The sequence below is a fragment of the Juglans regia genome, chromosome 5 (assembly GCF_001411555.2).
Source record: "Juglans regia cultivar Chandler chromosome 5, Walnut 2.0, whole genome shotgun sequence".
Classification (NCBI taxonomy): domain Eukaryota; kingdom Viridiplantae; phylum Streptophyta; class Magnoliopsida; order Fagales; family Juglandaceae; genus Juglans; species Juglans regia.
In genome coordinates this window covers 4797253-4815519 of record NC_049905.1, presented here as the reverse complement: position 1 = coordinate 4815519, position 18267 = coordinate 4797253, and the positions used below count along the sequence as shown (strand labels likewise).

The 18267-nt window shown below is 34.9% G+C and overlaps 3 protein-coding genes across 3 annotated transcripts; 1 reads left to right on the top strand and 2 right to left on the bottom strand.

Moving 5' to 3' along the window:
* Positions 1 to 607: 607 nt before the first annotated feature.
* On the top strand, positions 608 to 973 carry LOC108996111 (E3 ubiquitin-protein ligase ATL9-like). Its single transcript, XM_035690010.1, has one exon. It carries the CDS (start codon positions 608 to 610, stop codon positions 971 to 973), a length of 366 nt encoding a protein of 121 aa, XP_035545903.1.
* Positions 974 to 2133: 1160 nt separating this feature from the next.
* On the bottom strand, positions 2134 to 4614 carry LOC108996346 (U-box domain-containing protein 9-like). Its single transcript, XM_018972195.2, has 2 exons — positions 4086 to 4614; positions 2134 to 3450 (listed from the first exon to the last, which is right to left on the bottom strand). The coding sequence occupies exons 1-2, from the start codon at positions 4371 to 4373 to the stop codon at positions 2365 to 2367; spliced, it is 1374 nt and encodes a 457-aa protein (XP_018827740.1). The 5' UTR covers positions 4374 to 4614; the 3' UTR covers positions 2134 to 2364.
* Positions 4615 to 13785: 9171 nt separating this feature from the next.
* On the bottom strand, positions 13786 to 17495 carry LOC108996311 (RGG repeats nuclear RNA binding protein A-like). Its single transcript, XM_018972137.2, has 6 exons — positions 17031 to 17495; positions 15969 to 16692; positions 15398 to 15515; positions 15156 to 15314; positions 15006 to 15068; positions 13786 to 14266 (listed from the first exon to the last, which is right to left on the bottom strand). The coding sequence occupies exons 1-6, from the start codon at positions 17263 to 17265 to the stop codon at positions 14054 to 14056; spliced, it is 1512 nt and encodes a 503-aa protein (XP_018827682.1). The 5' UTR covers positions 17266 to 17495; the 3' UTR covers positions 13786 to 14053.
* Positions 17496 to 18267: the final 772 nt, after the last annotated feature.

Below are 18267 nucleotides of genomic sequence, written 5' to 3'. Positions count from 1 at the left end.
ATTCCTGCTATTTGATTTTTAAGTGAATATTTTATATCCTATCCTTTCTTATATGTGAGCCACCAAACACTATTTTACCAACAAAAAAAAAAAAAAAGGTTTGATCAATTTTTAAAATATAATCCACTTGAAAACTCAAACCAACCTAATTATTATTTGTTGTCCTCAAACACTGAATACATTATAATGATGCTGGATTTGTTTAGCTAATGCCACATACTTTTATGTAAAATTAATATAATTGTAAAGTATATTAGGGCTGTGCAGAAAAGGTTCAGACCCGATCCATTTGTGAGATTCGACTCAACCCGACCCGAGAAAACGGGTTGAAGTAACTTGCGGGTCGAACCCACTGAAACCGTCTACACCGTTCTCACTCCGCTGAAATGAAGAGCTTCTCTCTGTTTTATTCTTCTTTGAATATGGATGGGGTTTGTGGGTGGTTCAAAATGCGTATGAGAGACCAAAATCTTTCACCGTCGAATCATCAAATGCAAAAACAGAATGAGCACAAAGAGTACCTGAAGAAACGGTGGTTATAGGCGTAAAGCAAACGTTGAATCCGAATGGGATCCGGGGGTCAAGGTCGAGTCGTTGGTCCACCCGGATGGTCCTGTTTCCACGTTCACACTCGACGGGTCACTCGTTGATCCAACCGGAAGAGAAGTTAGAACACGGAACGATTCACGTTGAGGTTGCCAGTGGAGGTGAGGAAATAGATAATGAACCCGAAACTAAACCGGGCCACGAGTATGGTGTTCTTGCCAAGGGAAGGGAGTTCGAGGCGGGATACCGAGCAGGTGGGGAAGGGAGTAGCAGAGGGAAGAGTCACAGGAGGATGGAGAAACCGGACCAGATGAGTAAATCGAAGCGGTGGGCGTTTTTTACAAGGGCATGGTCGATGAAGTCACCGAAGGTGGCGGCTAATAATGATGGAGAGGGCACCTCATCTCAACCGGCGGGCGAGGGATAAGTAAGTGACTCATCGTCATCGAGGTCGAGGACAAGGGCGTTTCGTTCTGCAGCTAATTTGTAATTTATCCTTCGCGTGCTTCCAATCTCGGGTCGGGCCGGGCCGGGTCCAGCCCGATTTGATTTGTCTTGGAGCCGGGTCGGGTCAGCTCGGGCCCAAACACAAACCGGGTTGGTCGGGTTGCAGCCCTAAAGTATATATCAATAAGTTTGAGATTTTTTTTTTTTAATTTCAAAAGTTTTAGAATAAATTTTCACTTTTAATAACGCTTTCTTTTATTTTCTTTATATCTAATTTAGAATAAAGTGGATAACACTTTTTTTTCTCGCATCCCCCCATTAGGAATATTATATCATGAAAGTTTCATATCTCTTGCATCTTTTCCATGATTGTCTGGTCTTCCCCCCTTCCCCCCTTCTCCCGGGCGTTAATTGGGCTGTCAATTTGCATGAACTATTATTTTATTTGAGGGTTTGAATAAAAATAAAATAAAATCACATAACTTTTTTAGCTCCATGAAACATGAGTTGCTGCACTTGTGAAATCTTTAGCTCTCCCACCGACCTTCACCCATGTTTGACTCTTTCGGTTAGAAAATGGAACCCAATCCAAATAAAAGATTACTTATCATGTAATCGATTCCCTCTCCCTTTCATCCTTTTTTATTTTTTTTGGTCTCTCATCTCAAACCACCTTTATTTTTTTATCTTAATCTTTACCGACAATTTGGTCACCTCCATTATATCAAATCATCAATCGTTTTAAAAAAAAAAATAAAGTTTTAAAGTACAAAAATGGGGTGGATACCGTGGATTATTATTTTAATCCCACTATTATTACTTTTGCACCTCTCTATAATCTATGCCACAGAAATGGAACTTCATCACATGTATGGAGGGTCTCAATCTGTCTGTGTGAGAGAGAGGGACTGAAGACGCAACAATGGAGGTGGGGGGAATCTCTTCTCTAACATCAATTATTTTGATATAGGATGAATGAGGGAAAAGGACTCCTCCCCAAGCGATGAATCAAACGTTTATTCTTGGACAATCTTGTTAAGTATTATTCACTTTTTCTGTGGCGGGGATGGGGATTCAAACATCTATCATTCACCAGAGAAAGGCAAGACAAGACAAATACTACAAAACAAAAGAAAAGACGACCTTAAAAATAAAGCTTCTTTTGTATTGATTCACAGAAATGACAGACTCACAGTAACTACCTCATCAACAAGAAACCTGAAACTCCAGAGAAAACGAGAATGTACAGAAGGGTAAATAGAGAATGACCACACATGAAGCCTGGGGGCTTTCATTAGAGACCATGAGCTCTGGAAATAGATGCAGAATTTACAGAGTATTGTGTTCTGCGATGCTGCACTGGCTAACTCATCACGAAGTATGCACGACATTGACAATCCTATTCAGTCTCTCAAGAATGCCGCAAGCCTTCCTCTTGGCTCTTGAAGTTCCATTCTCAGCAAGCTCGGAGATTGTTCCGTGGGCATTCTCTTCTTCCCTCATTTCTTTCCACTTCGTTCGATCATTCAAACAGATGCTGTGGAGGATGGCAATGCAATTCTCCTTGTTTCGTCCACAAGTGCTCTCTCTAATTATGCTAAGCAAGCAAGGAACAGCTCCAAGTTCCCCCATTTCTTCAATGGCCTTCTGATGGCTTGAGAGCATTGCAAGGATAGCCAACAACTCATCTACATGCATACGGTCTGTGATCTTCTTCAGAATCACTCTCACTGCACCATCCCGCACAGCTTTTGCCTTGTTCTCGTTGATCATGCATAGGGTAAAGATTGCTGAAGCAACATCTTTCATGGCAAGTGGATGCCCTTCTTCTAATAGGTCGATGAGTGGTTTCAGGGCACCTGATTTACCAATAAGTGCCTTGTTTGAATCAAGGGCGGACAACGTGAAAAGGGCAGCAGCAGCATTGGTCCTTGTGTCAATGGTTCCCGACCTCAACGCTTCCATAAGTAGAGGAATTACCATTGGGGTTTCGGCAACAAGCTTTTTGTTGCTTTCATGGATTGAGAGATTCAAGAGTGTTGTGATCACGTCTTCTTGGAGATCTGGGTGAATACCATTTTGAGGCCTGCTCTCAGAAAGTGGATTGAGCAATTGGGGAATGGCATCTAAAGACTCACCAAAGAGTGCCCGGAAGGAGGGCATCCTCTTTGTCAACAGCCGAAGCTCCCTGGCTGATTGTTTTTGTTCAGAAAGTGTCAATGACATCTTCTCCAGCAAAGAAAGAAAATGTTCACGATCTGCTTCTGTCATTCCTTCTTCATTAATTTGGTAAACAGGATCCGACAATTCAATCCCCCGGCTCTTGCACCATTGTGATATCATTCCTCGTACCAAGTGATTCGGAGTAAGTATTGTGTGTGAGAGAATTTGTTGGGTTACAGGGCATGTCTGATTGCCAGCTTTTAGCCATTTCTGAATGAAGGGCCTATCATATGTCTGCACAATGCATACAATGTCAGATAACCAAAATTTTAACACATTGGATCGTGGTAAAGACTCCTCGAATAATATCACTAATATTGAGTTTGTACCGATATCGACACCTTCAGTTTCTCAATCAGATCCATCATTCTGAGATGTTTCTTTTAAAAAAAAAAAACTCAAAAATTAAACATAGGAGGATAACAATACAGATAGGGTTCCGGAAGTTAAAGTTCTTTTAGGCATCAAACCAGTACTATTTCGTGGTCCCAAGTTTTTTGGCGAAAGTACATACAACAAAAGTACTTCCATTGTTGTAATCCCAACAACCACTTGAAAAAGAAATTTCTAGGAGTACTTTCTCGGCCACCAAACAGAGAAAAACTGAAGAAAAAGTCAACACAAGGAATCCAAAATGAGAAAACTATTAAAAAGTGTGCCGACTGAAAAAAAAAATGAAAAACAGAGGAAAAGAAAAGAATGCTGGTTGTTAAATTTATCTCTTTGTTTCAATTTGGCTTGCCAATAATTCAAGACCCAAAATTTGAAAATAAAATCCAACGCTGGAAATTTATTTAATTTTCTCACATTTTTTCTCACAAAACAAACAGAGCAAATAATATCCCATCCAAATTCTGATGCATACCCACCTGACCAGTGGCCACAATAACAGGATCTGTCATAAACTCCTTGGACAAGGGGCACCGAAACTCATCGGGACAGGCCAGCGTCTCGAGGAGCTTAAGCGAGGGCGACCGCTTCCCCGTCAGCTTCAATTCCTTCAAAGCACAAAGATTCTCCTTAGCCCGATCAATGGTTTCGTTGCTGTAATCCTCAACGTCTAGAATTTCCCGCACCAGTCTCTGCAGCTCTTTCTTCAACTCAGTGGCCTTCGCCATCACCGACGGATCAGATTCAAAAACACCCGTCTTAGCCATCCGATCACAAGAACCCAGAGCCGCCGGCCGAAAGTCAATATCCCTCACATTGAAAGCTTTCCCAGAAAGGCGATGCGAAGCCAGAGAATGAGTATGGAAACGGGAATGCTCTGTTCCATTCTCTCCTGTTCTGAACGTTTCCTCTCTCTCTCCCTCTCTCTCTAAGGGGTCTCCAGTTTGTGTGCTTCTACTCTCAGTAATTTGTTCTCTTCGATCCTAAAACCGGTTTTTGAGGTTTCCTTTCCCCCACACAGTTCCTTTCCTATTTATCCTTCCATTTCTACTTTGACATTTATTTTCTTGGTATAACTTTGCCACGTCAGACATGCATGAACAAACTTTAATTAATACCATATTTTAAATTATTATTTTACACCGGCCCATTAATTACCTTTTGATTTGCTATGCGTCTCAAAAGGGTTTTTCCTAATCTTTCCATTTTTTTAATTAAAATCTGATAGTTTACTTGAATAGTAATTTTTTAGGTTTTTTTTTTATAACTTTAAATTATAATATCAACATATGTAATTATAATAATTATTAAATAATTAATATTACTTGATAAAACTCATACAAATAATAATAAATAATACATTAGTTTTATACGAGTTTAAAGTGCAAAGACTCGCGTAAATTTTTTATAAAAATATGAATTCTACCGTTAAAAAAATATATAAAAAAAATGTTTTATATATTTTAAAATTCTACCCTTATAAATTTTAAGACTTGTATTTAAAATTATTCTTAATTCAATGTATTTATTTATTTTTTTTTAAATATAGGCTTTCTATGAAAACAACTAATCATTTTAAAAGTTACTCGCGACATACATTCAATTTAAATCCGTGAATGATTTATAAGGGTTTTTTTTAATTGAAAATGAATCCTAATGATTTATTGGATATGATGAGATGGCGTGGGACTACACAAATGTTGAAATAATAAATATGCATATGATGATAAATTGGACAAAACCATAGACTCACGAACATGATGATTAAGGTGGGGATCTAATCTTTACAATGGATTTTACTAGTTACCAAGTCGGTGTAAATGCATCATTAGTTATAAAAGAATTTAAAAATATATGTTTTTGAGTTTGACTTTTTCTCTTAAATATATCATATTAGAAAAATTATATTTTCAAACCGGTACGTAGATTTCACTTAATAAAATATTTATATTGCATAATTTGATTTAATATATAAATTTTAAATTTTAAATTTTACAAATCAAATCTTACTGTTTAACTTATGTAAATAATGTATTCTATAAACCGACTTAAGAATAAAATAATTCTATTAAAAATAAACAGATGAAATTGATTGATTAAGATGAAACGTTTATTTTCTTTATAAATTCATTTAGTGAAAAATAACGGGATAGAAGTCTATATCATTTTCTTTAAAATTTATTTCAAATCTAAAAATTCAGAAAAAAGACGTAGAGTAAGTAATAAAATATTTATTAAAGCTTTTTAAATAAATATAAGCAAATTTTAATAATCTCGTAGAACATTCTATTTTTTAAGAGTGTAGTGTGATGAAAGGAGTATTTGAAAAGTGATACAATTGCAAAGAAATTTTATAAAAATAAATTTATAAATTGACATAATTTGATATGATATATTAGATTGTAAAATTATTTTTATTATATATTAAATCTAACGTATCATATAAAGTCATGAACTTATTTTTGTGAAATTTTTTTGTAATTAAAACATTTAGAGTGTTGCTACTATGTCGCCCAGGTTTGACTTCTGGGTGTGCCTCTTACGGCAAATTGCATTTTTGTTCTTTTTTCTTTCAAGTATTTTTAAATATTTTAAAAAAATATATCAATACACTAATAATTATTTTTTTAATTATTAATTAAAAAAATAAACTACGATATAATATCATTTTACAAACATTTTTGTTAGTATATATAGGCTCAACACAATCACGGAAACTAGCTAATGGCCGAAACAGCTGGCATAACGCGTGGGCAAAACTTGTTCCTTACTCACACAGTTGTGTGAGACAGAGAGGGTTGAGTTTCCCAACTTATTTATTATAAATAAAAAATAAATAAATGTGCATATTAAATGAAATCACACAATCTAAGCGGTGGCATTAAAATGTAGGACATGTGTCCTTTGGGAAGCTTTACAAAAGACATTATCTGGATCTGTAGGATGCGTTACATCTCATAAAGCCATGCATGCAGATGCAAGCAAATAACTCCATGTTTCATAACTATTTTCATCATCCATTGTTATTATTATTGGTAATTATATTTTACTATATTTAATAAATATTTTTGGAAAACGTTGACAGAGAAATTTGATTGGTTTGCTAAAATATTATTCTCAATGTATTCATGCTAAGTATAATTTTCTTTTCAAATTATGCACTATTTTAATAAAGAAAAATTATATTCTCAAGTCAGTGTATATAGTAAAGTGCTTAAACATAATTTAATTTAAAAAATAAATTTTAAAACTTAAATCTTACAAATGAAATCTTACCATTGAAGTTATGAGAAATGATATTTGCAGTCGTGAGTGTGCAAGTACTGTGCAGTCATTTTAAAAAAAGTAAATAAATATGAAACTCACATAAAAAAAAATAATTTTTTAATAGTAGATCATATTTTTTTTCAAAGCGACTGTACGACGTTTACACATTCTACAATTATACGTAGCATTACTCAAAATATTTTGGGATTGAAAAAAACTATGGAAAAAGAAAATGTTGCAAACGTTTCATGCAAGGGATCGGAAGTCTCATCAAACGTTACATAAAGTCAAAGAAGCTAGTGTTAAACGATATCAGCTCTACACCCACCTAAACAGCTTTTTTTTCCAAACTTTTATAGTTGAGAGGGGGTATTCCATCTTTTAATAATCTCTGGTTGATGAGTACTGTACATGAGTAGTAGCTAGGCAGTGTGGTGCACTGGCCATTGCCCAAAAGTGCCATGTTACCAAACATGTGGAATTAAGACAAATAAGTGAAAAATAATTAAGATTTAAACATAGGAAGTAGAAGTTTCCACAAACTTACTTTGTTTATCGAAAAATTCTCGTATTATATTATTTAATTATTATAATTTTTTTAAATTTTTATATAAAATAAAATAAAATAAACAATTCAATTTTTTCAAATTTTAAAACAAAAATAATATTAAAAAATATATGCTAATAATATTTTATTCAATTTTTAACTATAATCTCAACTCATCTCATCTCATATGCGAAAACAAACAAAGCTAAATGATTTACCAATGCTGTTCTTATATTGATAAGTACTGAGTTCTACCTTCCAAAGATCGAAGATTAGGCCTCGTTTGAATATTGAGATGAAATGATAAATTTGTGAATAGTATTGAGAAAATTTATGAATAATAGCGAAATGATTTGAGTTAAGATTTTTATAGAATTTTGAAAAAAGGGAAAAAAAAGGTTGAATAAAAATATTATAAAATTAAAATATTATTAGAATATAATTTTTAATATAATTTTTGTTTTGAAATTTGAAAATTTTGAATTATTTTTATGTTTTACTCGAAAGTTTAGAAAAGTTGTAATGATTAGATAAAAAAGTTAAAAATTTAAAATCGAAAATAGTTTATATTTATGATGTTTGGATGTTGAGATTAGATTGGATGAGATCATATCAGATGAAATGAAATGAGATTGTCTTGCAATCCAAACGGGATCTTAATTTGTATGCTTGCTAAACGAATGATACATGCATATTATAAAGTCATGATTATGTCGTTATGATCAGTTATATAACTGCTGATGTGATACGCTTTAAGTGGCTTTATATGTTAAATACGTACAAATTTATCACATCAATAAAGATAATTGGGATAACACAATTAGGATGAAAGGCCTTTCAATTATTGGATGTTATAATTAAGTGCATGATATATGTGGGGATAATGCATGCATGACTATTACCTCCATGTGCATGGAGAGAGAGAGAGAGAAAAAATGTCCATCTTCGGTCCCCCAACAAATTGAGATCGTCCAAATTATCCCATTTTAATTGTATGCAAAACAACAAATACATAGGAATCACTCATTAAAAAAAATCTATAAAATAACAAAAAAATAAAAAATAAAAAACCTTATGAAATCATATATATTAATCATTTTTATTTGTGTCCCAACACATTTAATCATTAGAAGACCTCATTGTGATCATGAACAATATAGAATCTATTTGGTTGTCTTTTTTTAATATATAAGAGTTTTTTTTTTTGGGAAAATATAAATAAATTTGTTATTTTTAATACATATTTTTTAATTAAAGTAATAGAAATGGAAGCAAGAAGGCTTGATTAGTCGATCGCATGCATGTGTCCTCCTCATCCATATCACATACTGGCTGTAGAAGTGTAAGGAAGAGATTAGGTGCCTTTAGATCCGTTTCAATAGTAAGATAAGATAAGATAAGATGATTTTAAATAAAAATTGAATAAAATATTATTAGAATATTATTTTTAAATATTATTATTATTTTAAGATTTAAAAAAATTAATTTATTTATTAAATTTTATGTGAAAATTTTTAAAAAATTATAATAATGAGATGAAACTATTTTTATATCTAAACGGGAGCTAAATCTTACCTGCATCCAAATGGCAAGATGGTGTTTCCTGTCCCATATCATGTGGGTAGCTAGGAATTATGTGGCATTTAGAGCTACCTGTCTTTCCTTGGTTGCCCCCACCCACAGCCGCCAGTGCACCACCGTCTCCAAAGGTCCCTACTACATACCCTAGTTTGTTCATCGTTTTCAATGACCCGCAACATTATAGGGGTGTTGTTAGTGTGCTAGCTAGTTTTGACTGCTGGGTATGTCTATTAATACAAATTACACATTTTTTTATATATTTTTTATACATCTTTAAATATTTTTAAAACGTAAAAAAATACATCAATATATTAAAAATTACTTATTTAACTATTAAGTAAAAAAATAAATAAAAAAATGTTAAATATTGAAATTTAACCTAGACAATAGGGAGTAATTCTTTACCATATTGAAATTTAAATTCAATGTTTCAAATATAAAAATGAGCATTTGTAACGAATTATTTGTGACGATAACAGACTCAATTTTATAAAAATAAAAAAAAATATTGTCTTCATAGTAAATAATTGATCATAAATAAACGTTTTTTTTTCTTAAAGCAAATGAATGGTAAATATTGAAATAGTAGAGATTATCCAACACCTTTTTCTTTGCTGTTCAGTTAGTGTTGCAAATGGTACGAAGAATTAATATTCCAACAATACTCCACCAAGCAAAGAAGGCATTGCTTCAAAGTAATTACATCGTAATTGTCATTCCTTCAAAGTTTGAAAATCAATTCTGCTACAGGTACCCGTCTTAGGGTACCCGTCGCGGAATCCTCTGACGTGATCATGCCACGTATGTTTTATATTATTATTTAAAAAAAAAAAAGAGAGGCGGAAGATCGATTTCAGAAACCTCACCTAGGCGCCAAACTCGATTTCATGAACCAATTTTTGCGCTCTCAGAAAGAAAAGTGAGGACGTTTTCATCATCTCACCTTGCCTCCATCATCTTCGTGCTGTCTTCCTTGGCCATCTGAGCAACGAGCATCAAGTGAGTGACAGCATGGATATGCTCTGTTTTACTGCCCACTCCCTCATTGACTATGCTCTGTTTTACTGCCCACTCCCTTACTGCCCAAATGCTGCACAGACCTCACCGATAAGCACCAACCCACGTCCCACTCCTTCTCCCTCATTCGAATTCTTCCTCACAACCCATGTCCGCATGCATGCACAGCAAGCTTCATGCAGCAGCGATCACGGAAAATCCACCATCGACCCCAATCGATCGACGGCGCCACTCTTGCATGCACGCACCAACAGCCGCTGCCACCCTAGCATCTACCGTAGAGAAGCCCTGAGAACAGCCGCTGCCACCAAACCAAGAACCACCGCAGAGAAGCCCCGTTGCACTGCCCAACCGTTATTCCTCTACTTTGGCTCCCGAAAACAGAGCACCGCTCCCTCCACTTGAGCCACTGCCTCGCCACCCCGAAGCCAAGCCAGCCACCGTCGCTGCTCCTCCCTCAGACGACCACCGAAAGCCACTACCCAGCCAAAGCGTCGGCAGCACCAGCACCTCTGTTTTTCTCACTCAAAACAGAGATTTTTACCCACCGAACCACCGCACCTCGCGAGCCGCTCCAAGATGTCGCCACCTGCACGAAAAGGGCCGCCGGACAGACCCAAGCCACCCCAACCCGTCGCAACCCTTTACGGTGAGTCCTTCAGAACTTTTATTTTAGAAACAATACTTGATTTCAACCTCCCTCGCCCGCTTACTACCTAGAGGAGTGTCAATATTGTGTAATTTTCGTGGCCTGTGGGAAGCAGATTCACCCTTCACATTCGCCGAAATGAAGCTCTTCATGAGTTAGGGTTCTGGGCTTCCAAAAATTGGGAAAGACGATGGCAGGGATATGCTCGGTTGGATCCACGAATGCAAAGACAAAAAACGAAGAAGAAGAGAAGATGAAGTTAAGAAGCATAACCTGTTTTCGTGGCTTGTAGGAAGCAGATTCGTGGGTGAGGAAGCAGAGCTTGCTTTGTGTCCGTGACCAAGGGAAAGGAATCTGCTTGCATGTGACAAGAGCTTGCATATGAAACGCAGTGTTTCATTTATCCACGTGGAGGGCCGTGTACGCGGGGGGTACTCCTCCCGTGTGCAAATAGAGTTTTTCTTTTGTATCAAGATTCAGGTCAACACGTGTGTGTGTGCGCACGCATGTGAAAATTGAAATCAAAGGAGAAAAACAAAAAAGAGATGTGAAATGCACGACAAATTCATATGATTTCTTCGTAAAGGACAGTAAACCATTCCTTTCTTGGACAAAACCGGAATTTAATGTAGAGGGGTCGGAATTTGTTTTGGGGAGAAAGTTGAGACGAGGTTCGAAGGTTATGAGATTAAAAAAAAAAAAGGATAAAACGCGTGACTTGACATTAGGACTAAGCATGACTTTGTGAAAGTCGCTATCTAGAAAATCCAACTCCAAAATTTGATTTACTCATAATCCGATCCAACTCTAACTCCGTTAAAATGGATTGGAGTGGTACAAAGTCGGATTTTTTTTTTTTTTTTAAGCCACGGATTTTTAGGTCCCATTTTAACTTGCTCTGGCTTCTTTATTTAGTCCAATTTTAAACAAGACTTTACATGTTACTAGAACATTTTTTGTGGGCTTTTATGTTTCAATTTTACTAAGAATATTACAAAAAAAGATTTAAATATACAATAGGCCCTTTTGGCTATCCTTGATATACTATCCTTCTTATTAGAGTATAAGACTCCCAAATAAACTAAAAATAATAAAATGATTGTTCAACCATCTAATTACATGTTATTATACTATAATATTGCATGTTATTAACATATTATATGAGACTTTTGCATGTTATCATACTAGACTATTGCCCCATTTTTCCTAATTACATGTTTTTATACAAAACTATAACATATTACTCACTATTAGCCAGTCTAATATATTATTTCTATACTTGACTCTGTATGATAGTAATATTATGATATTTATATATAGTAGGCTATTAGTCTATTTATATTATATAATATATAAGTATATTATTCTATAATAATTAACATACTAATATGGTATTGAATTTAATGATATAAGTTCTAGATTTTTTATAACCTATGTATAATAATATTGAAGTCAGAGGTAGATCATATTGGTGTAGAATCAAAAGCTAAAGTCCGAGTCGGAGGTCAGAATCATTGTCGAAGTTGGTCAGAAAACGGCTTCAACTCCGACTCCGACTCCAACGATGTAGAGTCAGTTCCATAATCAAATTTTTGAACATCCTAATTAGTGTACATGTTTTTCTCCATTCTCGAGCATGAAAAGTTCATACATGTCTAATAAGAGAGGACCTGAGAGCTATTTTCAACTAAAAACAGATTATACATATGACTACTAAGAAGTTCCTCGATCTAACTATTGTAAAAAGATGACATGCATGCCCAATATCGTAAAATGAGAGAGAGAGAGAGAGTACTTTCTCAGTCACGGCTCGTGATTATCCTTGCCAGTAGTAATTTTTTTGAAACTATTACACCTCTCCCAATCATATTATCATCGATGTCAAAAAATTATTTGTTCCAAAATTTTAAATTGATGAGAAAGATATAGATCTTATTATTTATATTTTGAATGCATGTGTAGGCCAATTTCCTTATTAATAAATGTGCTTAATACGTATAATATTTAATTAATTTAGTGAAATATAGAGCCATATTTGAGCTTAGAACTGCTATTTTGATATTATATAAAAATATAAAAAATAAAATTTATATTTTTTCATTAATTTAAACTTTTGGTACAAATAATAATTTTACAGAATAGAAATTCTGTTGGAATTGTCACTCTACACTTCATGTGTTGGGCCACTTAAGGAAGATTTAACAATAGAGATGATATATTGACACGTCAATATCTATATCTAGGAAAATACTATTCCCTTTCAACCGAATTGCATATTTTTTTAATTTTTTTACATAATGATTAATAAAGTGTTTTTAAATGAATTTGTGATTTTTTTTATATTTTTTTAAAAATGTTTAAAGTGTTTAAAAAAATGATTGAAAAAAAAAAGAAAAAAAAAATTGCCTTTTGGTGAGGATTCTGTAAAAATTCCATGTGGGTGTAGCATCTTCCCTATATCTAACTCTTCATTGCGTGACTTTTGCAGTTAGAAAAAATTTAATTATAAACAATTCTGCGTACTAATACGCATACTCATTCAATATAATTGATTATAAAGTAGATTTTATTAAAAAAAATATTAAAATGAATTTAAAAAATAATGATAATAATATTAATACACAGATTAATACACAAACTTGGCAAAACTCTTGCAGCTAACCTCAGACGTTGGAATCTCGCATGGATAATGAGTGACTTGACTACATACAAAGCCTCCATTCGAAAGAAAAAGTCCAACAACCGAGAAGGGGAACCGTGGGGGCACCTTTCTACGGGCTTACAGCCAACAAAATGACAATCTCAATTTAATAAAATAAAATAGAATCATTTTCTTCCGAAAGTTGGCATAGATTACACACCGTAGATACTACTGGTAACATTAAATTATTTAATTTGCAAGAAAAATCTAAGAAACGAAACACCAGTATATATTATAAAAAATCTACTCATCATCTCCACACCATACACCTTATATAATTTTTTATTTTTTTATTTTTTCCGTTACCAAATATCTGGTGTATGGATGACGAGTAGAAAAACTCAATTAATTTAAGAGGAATAAAACCAAAGAAAAAAAAATATAGTGTGTGATGTGTAGAATGATGAGTAGCAAAGCTAATATATTAATATATAATGCACATTAAAAATTTCCACCGTATCTCCTGAAGCAAAAGTTGTGTTAACAAAGAAAAAGAAGAAGATCCGAGAAGAAGCAAGAACGTGCTCCCACTAATATAAGACAGTATATATCAAAGGAAAAGGAAATGCAACTGCAAAACCATAGAGAGACTAATCCAGACTTATGCCCTACTCGAAAGCTAGGAGCTAGTCCAGTCATAAACAGTGATACATTAAACAGACCGCAATTCCAAAGAGCCACAAATTCATGAGGCTACTGCAGCTCCTCCCAGAACAGGAAACTGGTTCGGGTCCTCAAAGCTAGGTGCAGGGCCAGCCTCGACCTGACGTCGCCGGCCCAAAAACTCTCCCCTAGATTCACCTCGGCCCCCACGTCCACGACCTCGACCACCACGACCACGACCAGCAACATGTAATTCACCTTCAGCTGGTTTCAGAAATTCATTAATGGTCATCGACTGCAAGAAAACCAGAGGGGATTGTATCAAGAACAGCATAGGTAAACCAACAAGGACTTCTGGTGTATTAGTTTTCTTTTTATAAGTTCTGGTGTATTAGTAGAAATTCAAGAATAGAAGAACCTAACATTCTTCCCGCCCATTAAGTCAAAAGCCGACCAAAATATTAGCACAAATGCATATAACATGAATGTGTCGCTATAAGTAGCACTGCCAAACATACCCCCTTAAGCTATCCACAAGTATTACAAGGTGCAAAGAAGCAAGGCATAGATCTCAACCGTGACATAGGGCAACTCAAAAGCAAACATGTGGAAAATACCAGTTCGGTGAGATATTTAACATGGATTAATGTGGATCAATTATGAAAAGTTACAAACATAGAAGATAAATAATTCATCTCATCTTATTATTACAATTTTCTCAAATTCTCATATAAAATATCATAAACAATTCAAAATTTTCAAATCTCAAAACAATAATAATATTAAAAAAATATTCTAATATAATATTTTATTCAACTTTCATCTAAAACTATCTCATCTCATCTCACTATCCAAACCGCACCTAAATTAACAATGCAAGTACATATTTATACAGTTCAGAAGAGAAGAAAGAAATCTAACAAAAACTCTTTTTTTCAACTTTAACTTAGGTTGCAAACAAAAATATTACTGAGTGGAGATTTTCCCAAAAATAAGCAAGAATAAATTGCATGCAAGAGCGTGTCAAAAGTTACCTTCCGAACTTTGTCGTCCTTTTCAAGACTACCTTTCTTCTTAAGCTTCTCCTTCTCAGACTTCTGAAACAATAACAGAAAAATAAATGAACTACATACATAATACGCAGTCAACGAAAAATGAAAAAGATGACAAACAAGATTACACACCAGCTTGATGAAAAGGCTATCATCTTTCTTTTTCTCAACGAGTTGCATAGACTCCAAATCCTTATCTAGTGTGACCTTTCTCCCCTCGGTCTTTCTTAATGCTTCCAAAGCCTTCCTCTTTTCAAGAAGCACCTTCTCATATTCTTCAAGTGTCATTTCCTATAAGAAAACCAAAAGATTCATTAAATTGTTTTTTCAATTGAGAGGTGTTCTCAAAAGATTTGACGACAAATTATCATTACTTTATCCTCCTCATTCTCGTCAGTATCTTTGGCCTTCTTTTCAGAATCATCTTGAGCTTCAAGCTTCTCCTGTTCATGCACCACATCAGTTGTTCCTTCAGTAGTCACAGGAACATCCCTGTTAAAAGCCAACAGATAAAAATTTAAATGTCTCAATAGAATTCAACTGGATCCTGTCCATGGACACGGCCTCCAGCCTCAGAAAACGTCAGCTAAGCACAATCCTTCAATATGTTCTATAGAACTTTGGTTTTTAGGACAGCTTACCTCTCTATGCTAGAATCTTATAATGCCACACCACCCTCAAAAACGCTAAAAGAAGTTTTCAGTGATATTAAGCATTTGTGACACAATATGTATGTCACTGAACATCATTCAGAATCCATGAGAACTGTGTTCATATTTCATACAAGGAAAATTCTCTGAGAAAAGTAATGGGAGAAAAAGGTACTTCCACAATATATGTTCCAAGCAGAAAATAAGATCTCAAATAAATTCCAATTAGCACAATAAGATATAAATACAATAACAAGTGCACAGATCATAAAAATTGTTGGTAGAAAGCATATACCATTCAGCTCCACCACTATAGTCATCAATTTTCACTGCATTCTCAATATCACCAGTAATGTTTTCCTTTGATTCAGATTCATTTGATACTTCACCCCTTCTATTATTCCTTCCATCTTGCCTATCATAGAAGCGGCCTTCTTGTCCACCAAAACTGCGGTTTCCCCCACCATAGCCTCTTCCATCACCGCCGCGGCCCCGATTCACATTTCTTGGCCTCACATCATATTTAGTCTCATTTCCACTTACTTTTCCCTGAAACTCATTCTGTTCCCAACCATCATTATCATTCCCATCATGTCCCTGCTTCTCAGTCTGATAATTGTTCACATCAAGTTGGCTTTCACTTCCAAACTCCTTACTCTGATTGAATCCCCTGCCTCCACCACGGCCTCTCCCTCTCCCTCTCCCTCTACCTCCACCACCACGCCCCCGCCCCTGCTCCTGCCAATCATCCCCAACTGCATTTCCTGATTCAGCTCCGACGTTCCTCTGGAAATCATTCTCACCCCCATTATTCCCATGATAACCACTTCCCCCTCCATTATCGTCACTTTTCCGTTGATTACCATTTCTTCCTCCGTTGTTACGCTTATAGCCATCAGATCCTCCAAAATTCCGTTGATAACCTCTCCCACCTGGCTCAGACCTATCAGAGCCACGACCCTGGCGGCGCTCCCGCCCCTCTGGCTCATTCTTTCTAACTACAATATCTCTTCTTGTAACTGCCAATAGAAAAAGAAGAGTATCAATGAAACCGTTGCAGTATAAACATGGAAAATAAATAATGCGAATGATGCACGGACAATCGTAATTGAACAAACAGTTACAAAGTTTAAACAAAGGGGCTGTCGAAGTAACTCCCAATCTATATATTTTCAATTTAGCACAAACAATCCAGCCTTTTCTATGCATTTCCCATCTTCTCAACTAATTTCTCAGCAGCCAAAAAGAAAACGCAACAAGATGACGAGAACCCCAATCAAAACCAATGACAAACAAGATAACAGCAGACGAACAATAGAATAAAATGAACAAAAATAAATGGATTGCAAACAATCACCGTAATCGGGGAGCACAATAGGCTTTGCTTTCATCGACACGGCGTCGTCAAGACCCCAGTCTGACTCTTCCTTCTCCACGGGCTGCTTTTGGTGCTGTTGCTGCTTGTCTTTCTTCTTCTTCTCCAGCGGCGGAGGCTCCGCCTTCACAGCAGCAACGCGCTCGAGGAGCGCAGAAACGTCGTCGTCTCCGTCTCCATCCCCCAAAAGAGCAAAGACGTTTTCCACTCGAGCCATGAGAAATGCAAAAGCTAGGCCAAAACTAGGGGGATTTTTGGTAGATCAAACGCAAACCCTAACCCTAAACCTAACCCCAGATTGATGGAGGTGATCCATAGTCTTCAGCACTGGAATCGTTTGGGTTTCGCTTTCGGCGATGCTTATGCTGAATAGTTCAGTAGCTATATATAGGTGGTGCGATACTGGGGGGGGGGTTTGCTTGGAAGGTAAGGAAACGTGGAATCGGTGCTCGGCCGCTGGCCCACTGCCATAAATAAATAAAAAATAAATAAAAAAAGAGAAATGCGAGCCCGATTTGGGCTCCCCTCTTTTTTTGCCCATTTGTTTTTTTAAATGATTAAAAAAATATTATTTAATAATATTATTAATTTTTTAAAAATATTTAAAAATATTAAAAAATAATGTGAAAAAAATAATTTTAGTACTTTTTTTATATCATTTTTAATATTTTTAAATATATTTTTTTAATCCATAATATTATTAAATAATATTTTCTTAATCATTAAACAAAAAAATTTTAAAAAAAAGGCAAAAAAAAGAGAGTCCAAACTCTCTAGCATTTTTCTTAAAAAAGAAAAAAAAAGTCAAGTTTCCAATTTCAACCCTCTTTCCGCTCCAACCCAAATAGTAATTTCTTTTTTTTTTTTCTTTTTTAATTTAGCCCAAATGGTAATTTCATACAAATTTAATTCATACAACTGGTTTTTCCTTCATTTTATTTATATTTACTTAAAATTAAAGCTTTTTTTTTTTTTTTTTCACTTTCTATCCATTTCAATTTAAGAGCTGTGCTACTTTGTCGCTCGGGCGCTCTATATGTCGTCCAGTGCAGTTTGTACTTTTTTTTATTTCATATATTTTTTAAATATTTTTAGAAAAGAAAAAATATATCAATAAATTAATAGTCAATTTCTTAACTATTAAGAATAAAAATTTAAAAAAAATTAAATATATGAACGAATGAGAGGATAAAATGAGGAGGCATATTAGCATTTCTTT

Bases quoted from the DNA above. Each gene is read 5' to 3' on its own strand.
- LOC108996111 (XM_035690010.1), top strand. From the start codon at position 608: ATGGTCCTGTTTCCACGTTCACACTCGACGGGTCACTCGTTGATCCAA.
- LOC108996346 (XM_018972195.2), bottom strand. From the start codon at position 4,373: ATGGCTAAGACGGGTGTTTTTGAATCTGATCCGTCGGTGATGGCGAAG. The intron at 3,451-4,085 runs GTGGGTATGCAT...TGCATTGTGCAG, and splicing joins TTATTGTGGCCACTGGTCAG to ACATATGATAGGCCCTTCAT.
- LOC108996311 (XM_018972137.2), bottom strand. From the start codon at position 17,265: ATGGCTCGAGTGGAAAACGTCTTTGCTCTTTTGGGGGATGGAGACGGA. The intron at 16,693-17,030 runs GTGATTGTTTGC...TTCTATTGGCAG, and splicing joins TATTGTGCTCCCCGATTACG to TTACAAGAAGAGATATTGTA. The intron at 15,069-15,155 runs GTGTGTAATCTT...TTATTGTTTCAG, and splicing joins ATAGCCTTTTCATCAAGCTG to AAGTCTGAGAAGGAGAAGCT.